Here is a 6794-nt window from a genome sequence, read left to right as displayed (position 1 = left end):
TACACTACCCATTAGTACTACACTATCCTAAGTTGTTACGGAAATGTTTCCCGATAGCTGATGGGGACACAGCCGCGCAAATGCTGATATTTATATCCAGTTAAATTGTATCTATGAATATGAGTATATATATATATATATATGAGTATGACCCTATATCCCTATTCTCAGCAAACCATGGATTTAATAGACCATTCAACAGAGAAAAAGTAAAACCGAAACTATAGTAGTGGTAGTATCTGTGGTGGTCAGTTTTAAGAGACTACATAGACAGCCAGCACTTGCTGGACGAAGTTCTGCAAGGAGTTCCTGTAAGATACAAACCCTTACAAATATGTATCCAGAGGTGGAAAATCCCGGTTCAGAAAGTAAAATTTGCAGTCACCCATGTGGATTCAACCAGCCTGGATCAGTGCAGGGCTGGAGCAAAAACATGGCAGGAAATTTCTGAACCTGGAACTTTCCACCTCTTTATATAGTGGTGTTGAGCAGCAGAGTCTATCCAGCTGTGTTAAAGATCTTGTTGCTGATGGAAGGCAGTGAGAAGAGGAGCAGGCCCAGGAAGAGCAACCCCAGAGCGGCTCCCAGCAGGAGAATGCAGTGCAGCTTGTAGTGCCTACAGCCCAGGATGCATGCCACCCTCAGCGGGCTCAGCAGCCACGACATGCTGGTGTTGGGACCGCTGCGCCAAATGATTATGAGATAAACACTAATGATTTGGAAGAAGACTGGGGCAGTAATAAGCTGAACACAGAACACAACTCTAATTCAATGGAGTACTGGCAACGCCTGAGCAACTCAACAAACTCAAAAGGGTCATTTGGATTGTTTTCTGTTTATTTCAAATTATTTGCTAAAACAGGACAAAAAATAAATATTGCACACAGTTCAACAAGATAGAAATGTACTCAATTGTCATACAAACAGGCAAGTTTAGTGCAAACATAGAACTTTGTAGTTGTTGAAACACGGATCACGAAAAAAAGACTGCAACACAAATTCAGGAAAATACAGGTCAAGCACGAGCAAAATGGAGTTCCACGCACTACAAACATCGCCATTCATAAATGGTCCAAAGTCAAGAGATTCGACTCCAAAGTCTCCTCATCAAACCTCGCAAGTGCACTTTAAAAACTTCTCTTCACATTAGTCGTTTTGTCAGAGACAGCAAGCAGGTCTTGAAGCCTACATTTTAGTGGAACACGGCGATTCCGGTAAAGTGTTCTCGTATTTGGAATATCAGACCTGAGTCAGTATTTTTAAGTTGTTCTTAGCGTTTGTTGTAATTTGTCGGTAAGTGCAAGACGAGAGGAATTCGGAACGAAGCAATGACATTTCAGAGATGATTTCTAACAACTGTCTTAGTCGGGTCTGTTGTGCTCATCGGGTCGACCCCTTCTTCATTCCTTAGATGTTAAAAAAAATGCCAAGGGCTTTTGGCTCAGGTCTGATGTGGATGCTTTGATCCATCGTGCAGATTTCCGATAAAGCAAAATTTACTTTTACAATAAACACAGTTTCAATAAATGTACTGCTTTTAAGATGACCTTGTTCTGTTCCCCAATGAATATTATTACCGTATGAAAATAGACATCTGTATTTTTCTTTATGCATCATTATTCAAGTGTGCAAAGAACGCAAGAGCTAATAAAAACATGGACCTAATTATGAAAGGTATTGGTTGGATGTTTCCTGTCGATCTTATTCCATAACAAGACACCGTAACGATAATGAAAGATAATATAGGTAACGTCCCGCAATGGGGGTGTCCATGCAATGGTCTGACTAACGCCGTCCTTACAAATAAATAATCAATAAATTAAAGGCTGTACAAAGAGATAAACATCATTTTCATGTTGGGAAAGGAGTTTGGGTCAGATCATGGGGTAACCGTGTGGCATACTGGTTAATAGTCAGTTCAGGGGTGACACCGCTGATTGTTAAGAATGCAGATATTATTTGTTGGTTAGGCTGAGCATCAGACAATGAAGTGTTTTTTCTTTTGTTATTTGAGGAGTAGTTACTTCTATTAGCAAAGATTCATTTTTGGATCTCCTCCGGTTTGGATGGTGGATGCTGTCGAGATGCATGTTAAATATCAAGAAGGGTACACAGAGAAGAAAATATATATATTGCTATCAGGTCTCCGACGCTCCCTTCCCTCTACCTCCCTCCGCCCCCACTGCTCCTGAGAAAAAAGGAAGAGACTGGGTCTCTATCTCCATGTCTTGCTCTACCCTGGTGGTGAGGATGGGTGTGGCTCTTACATAAGTGCCAATACCCATCCTCATTAGCCCTGGGCTTCTGCCATCCACACATCTGAACCTTCCATCGAGCTGGCCAGTCAGTCCAGGAGCCCTCCACCCTCCATCCTCCACCCTCCACCCTCCACCCTGCTCCCCCGCCCGGCGGCCTCAGGCCCCCAGCAGCTTCTTGACCAGGTAGCCGGGCATGCTGTAAAGGAAGAGGCCCAGCATGATGAGCAGCAGCAGGGCCAGCACGATCTTGATGATCAGCCACTTGTAACGGTTGCACACCAGGTAGCGGATGGCCTTCAGCGGGCTCAGGAACCACAGGAAGGTGGTGTCGGGACGACTGGAGGGGAGACAGGCGGTTGATAATTGGAGTAGTGGGACAGAGGATGGGTGAAGCAGGCGGGTGATGAGATTAAAAGTTTCGACGTGAGATGATGAGTGAAAATGGGAGGGGGTGAAGGAAAAAGGAAAAGTCAGTGTTAGTCACGGGTAAGAAAATGAAGGTCGCTTGAGCATCGTTTTTTATGTAAACTTATTTTTTTCTGTTACGTAACGCTCACAATAACTGATCTCACATCAACCACCGTTGAGAAGGGAAGCACAGTGATATGCCTTTGCTGGATGAACACTGATACGAAATGGAGATTCAACAAATTGACCATTTGTGACTGAGAGTGAGGTTGACCGGCAACAGACATAGCCTGATAGATAGATAGACAGACAGACAGACAAATAGACAGACAGACAGACAGACAGACAGACAGAGAGACAGACAGACAGGTGTGCGGGGGGGGGGGGGGTAAAGACCCTAGAGAGACAAGGATTTAAAATAGTCCGCCAGAGTAGAGGATTTTGAGGCACCAAAAGCAGGAGGGGAGACCCCTAGAACCAAAGCATTTCAGAGACAGGAAAAGAGAGTAAAGGGCAAAAGGGAAGGGGGAAGGGGGCAGTGGGGCTCTACCAGTGGCTCAGGCTCCCAGAATCTTCTTGACCAGGTAGCCGGGAATAGAGTAGATGAAGAGGCCCAGCATGAGCAGCAGCAGCAGCAGGCCCAGGGCCTTGAGAATCAGCCAGCGGTAGTTGTGCCAGATGAAGTAACGAATGGACTTCAGCGGGCTGAGAAACCACATGAGACTGGTGTCCGGACGACTTCGCCGAGGAGGAGAAAACGAAAACAGAGTGGTAGAAGGAAGGAAGGAAGAGGATGGAGATGAAAGTGAGAAACAGGGGAAATGGGGGAGGGGGTTTAGGGGAAGAGGAGGTGGTAAATGGGGAGGGAGAATGTACGGAGGAGAAACGAGTGAGAGTGCAAGGGGAGTGGGGGGTGGCGCATTTTTGATGCCGCAAAAAGCCACTCTATGGTTGACACAAGACCGAGTACAAAAGAGGACCTCAACTTCCCTTCAGCAGGTTTTCGTTAAATCAGTTGCTCTTTTTGCACTAGGAGAATGCATAAAAAAGAGGTGCGAGCTGAGCAGGTCTGTGCCACTCTCACTGTTCCAAGCCACTGTCCTCGGTGTACAGTGGTGAAGGCAAGACAACAGTCTACAGTCCATGCATGTACTTATATGCGACTGTGTGTGTGTGTGCATGTGTGTGTGTGCGCGCGTGTTTTTGTATGTGTGTGCATGTTTGTGTGTGGGTGTGTGAATGTGTGCGCGTGTTTGTGTGTGTGTGTGTGTGCGTGTGTGTGTGTCTGAGTAAATTGACATTGAAAGTCTTACTTTGGTTTCTCCAGCGGATCAGGCTCGTTTCTTCCCAGCCCTACGGGACTCTTCTCTGCCTCCTCTGCTGTCATCAGATGGAGCTCAGCTTCCACTTTCCCCTGCGAAGGCAGCGTGGCTTTTTACCAATCCTACAGACATGTGGCTTACAGCTATATTTGAAAATGCGCGAAACGTTGTATTTGCTTGGATTGGATTTACTTGAAACCCTGTGAAGATTTTGAGTTGCTTTTTGACAAGGATTTAAAATTTTTGGAAGTATTGCCTTCGTGTGCATTGAAATGCATGGAGCCTACATACCATTAAAGCCTATATAAGTACCTTCCGTTTCAGAGTAAAGGTATATATGCATCTCAATGAATCAAATGGTGTTCACAAAGCATAGAATTATTACTTGTGTGTACGTTTTGTATGTGAAAGGCTTACTGTGAGCTCCATCTCATCGTTTTCATCCCGGGCGACAAATGGCCACCATCCTTTGACCCTCTTCTGCTTGAAGATGGAAATGGTGGGCAGCTCCTGTTCGCTCCGAATCATATCGATCGAACACTGTTTGGCCGTCTTCGCGCCGCGAGGGAACCTGTTCAGGTCCAGCTCGATCGCACCTTGAAGCAACAGGGACGGTCAGACACTGACGGGCACCAACGTTGATGATTGAACGCACTTGAAACTTGAAAACTGTTCAATGCAATCGCTGACTGTTTCGGAACGACTGAACAATCCTTGACCCTGGTCCAAGGAATATTATTGGCAGTTGTTCCCCAACACCAAGTTACCAAACATGTCCACCATAGCTAAGGTTAAATGATTTTTACAAAATCATTGGAGTACTCCTTCTGTTCTTTGAACAACAAAGAACTCTATGGAGTCAAATAAAGGTTCTTCAAATGAAGCGGTTCAGTGAGAGGGTTCGATCCCGTGATAAGAACAACTTCCCCGTCGGCCCTTCTTACCCAGGAAGTCGTCGGCAGAGAAGTGGTCGGCGTCCCACACCTGCAGGGTGAGGCGTGCCGGGATCTTGTACTCCGTCTCGTCCCAGGAGAACATGGACTCCTTCTTGGAGATGACGATCTTCTCCTCGGCCATGAGGTAGTCGAAGGGGTAGACGAAGCGCCAGTTGAAGTTGCCCTCGCCGGTGAGGGAGTGGTAGTGGACGTCCGTGTCCTGCTTGTCCTCCTGCTGCCCCTTCAGCCACCTGAAGAAGGAGGGATGGCAAGGTCCAAGAGGGGTTGAGGACCAACGGGACAGAGTGGCGTCACACAGACATAATTGTCCTTCGGGAACTGCGTTGTGGTGAGATGACACCATAGCTTGTGCAGTTTGAGGATGCAATAGCTTGTGATTTGAGAATGCTGCCCATGCACTTCCATGGCGTATTGTGTAAAAACAATAAGTGATTCTATTCATTTAACATATTAGTGGAGCTGTGTATGTTTAGAATGTGAGTGCAGTTCATAAAAGTACCTTTACAGCACATGCGTAACAGAAATGATGCGCTCATACCTAAAGAAATTTCAACAGATATATACAGTAGATAATGCAACTCCCCAACAACAAATCAGATGAATACCGCTGGGTCTATGTACTTGGTCCAGCTTGATAAGCTTGTTTATTGTAAATTTAATTTAAAGCCAAACAGACAAAATGTTTGCTGACAAAGTAGCATGAAATGTAACTTTGAATGTTCTTCTAATTTGGTGTTGGAGACTCACATTGTTTTTGAACATTGTACCATGCAGACACAACACCTGCACCAACATTTATATTAGAAATGCCTCTTTTAAACCTTCACATCTGTGATTTGCTCTAGAAAAATGCACAAGTGGAATAAGAGTGCAGAGCGGCGATGGCAAGCAGATGGTCGATTCCGGCGCAGCGTGCATGTGCTAGCGGCAGATCTTTCATCAACAGATGAGTGAGGGTGTCTCTTTCCCAAGTCAGGAGGAGTCAGGGGGAATCTTTGTTCGCAAAATAATGAAATGTTGACGCTAACTGTAATTTTTAATTGAGATGATAATGAATGATGACAAAAGAAAAATACATTGATTTGGTTAAAAATATATTGGAAACTCCTGAAATCCATTTGTTTAAATGAGGGTGTTTGGGATAAACTAAAAACAAAAGCAGAAAGTAGAAGGAAGCTCTATTTTAGCTGTGAAGGGAACCATGCCTGTTTGACATTGTGTCATTGGTCATGTGACCCATCCTTAAACAGTCACAATCTTGAGCCTTAGCGTGAATTAGAGTGACAGTATTATGAAGTATAAATAATATAATTCAAGTATCCACAGTGTTGTTTGAGGATGGCACCCTGAGGTGAAAATAAATGGGCCGTGGTGGCTAAGGGTGAAATAGGTGTAAACTGAGAGAAGCAGGTTGCAAGAATCCCAAATGCCTAAATGGGAGTCCGTGTTGCCAAGAATATCGGAGATTCTTTTTTTAAACTTTCGTGCACATTCTTTGCTTTTATACTTCCATGCAAAGGGGTTATTAGAGGCTATTAGAGGCTCTGCCTTCATAAGGTAATGTCAAATACAAATAGCAGTACAGGACCATAACACAAACCTTGAAACAAAATGTAAAAAATGGCGATGAATTTTCATACTATGATGCCACTATCAAACTATCAGCTGATAATAGTGTAATAATATTTGTAGACCTATTTAAGATGGGCTATCTATCAAAGAAATTCAGCTAGAAAGTCAATTTGTTGCGTCACTGGTGAGCAGTTTGGTTAAAAATGCCCCTCAACTTAGGATGGAAACACATGTTGTCAAATCTGACATTTGGATTCCACTCTGTTATTTTGTTGTTG

General features: G+C 44.4%; 1 protein-coding gene across 2 annotated transcripts in view; it reads right to left on the bottom strand.

Annotated features, from left to right (window-relative positions):
- Nucleotides 1-2414: 2414 nt before the first annotated feature.
- Nucleotides 2415-6794, bottom strand: part of otofa (otoferlin a) — a gene marked incomplete at both ends in the record, with an annotated part of 92837 nt that continues 88457 nt past the window's right edge. The window contains 4 exons of one of the 2 annotated variants that reach the window (XM_079996979.1): nucleotides 2415-2595; nucleotides 3980-4080; nucleotides 4406-4584; nucleotides 4933-5174. In XM_079996979.1, the coding sequence (XP_079853105.1) occupies nucleotides 2415-2595; nucleotides 3980-4080; nucleotides 4406-4584; nucleotides 4933-5174 (703 nt within the window). Of the gene's footprint in view, nucleotides 2596-3223; nucleotides 3405-3979; nucleotides 4081-4405; nucleotides 4585-4932; nucleotides 5175-6794 lie in introns of those variants that run through there. The other variant, XM_079996978.1, reaches the window with a different exon arrangement.

Source organism: Zeus faber, assembly GCF_960531495.2.
Source record: "Zeus faber genome assembly, chromosome: 2".
NCBI classification, from domain to species: domain Eukaryota; kingdom Metazoa; phylum Chordata; class Actinopteri; order Zeiformes; family Zeidae; genus Zeus; species Zeus faber.
The sequence above is the reverse complement of the archived record's forward strand: the minus strand, read 5'-3'. Positions and strand labels throughout refer to the sequence as shown.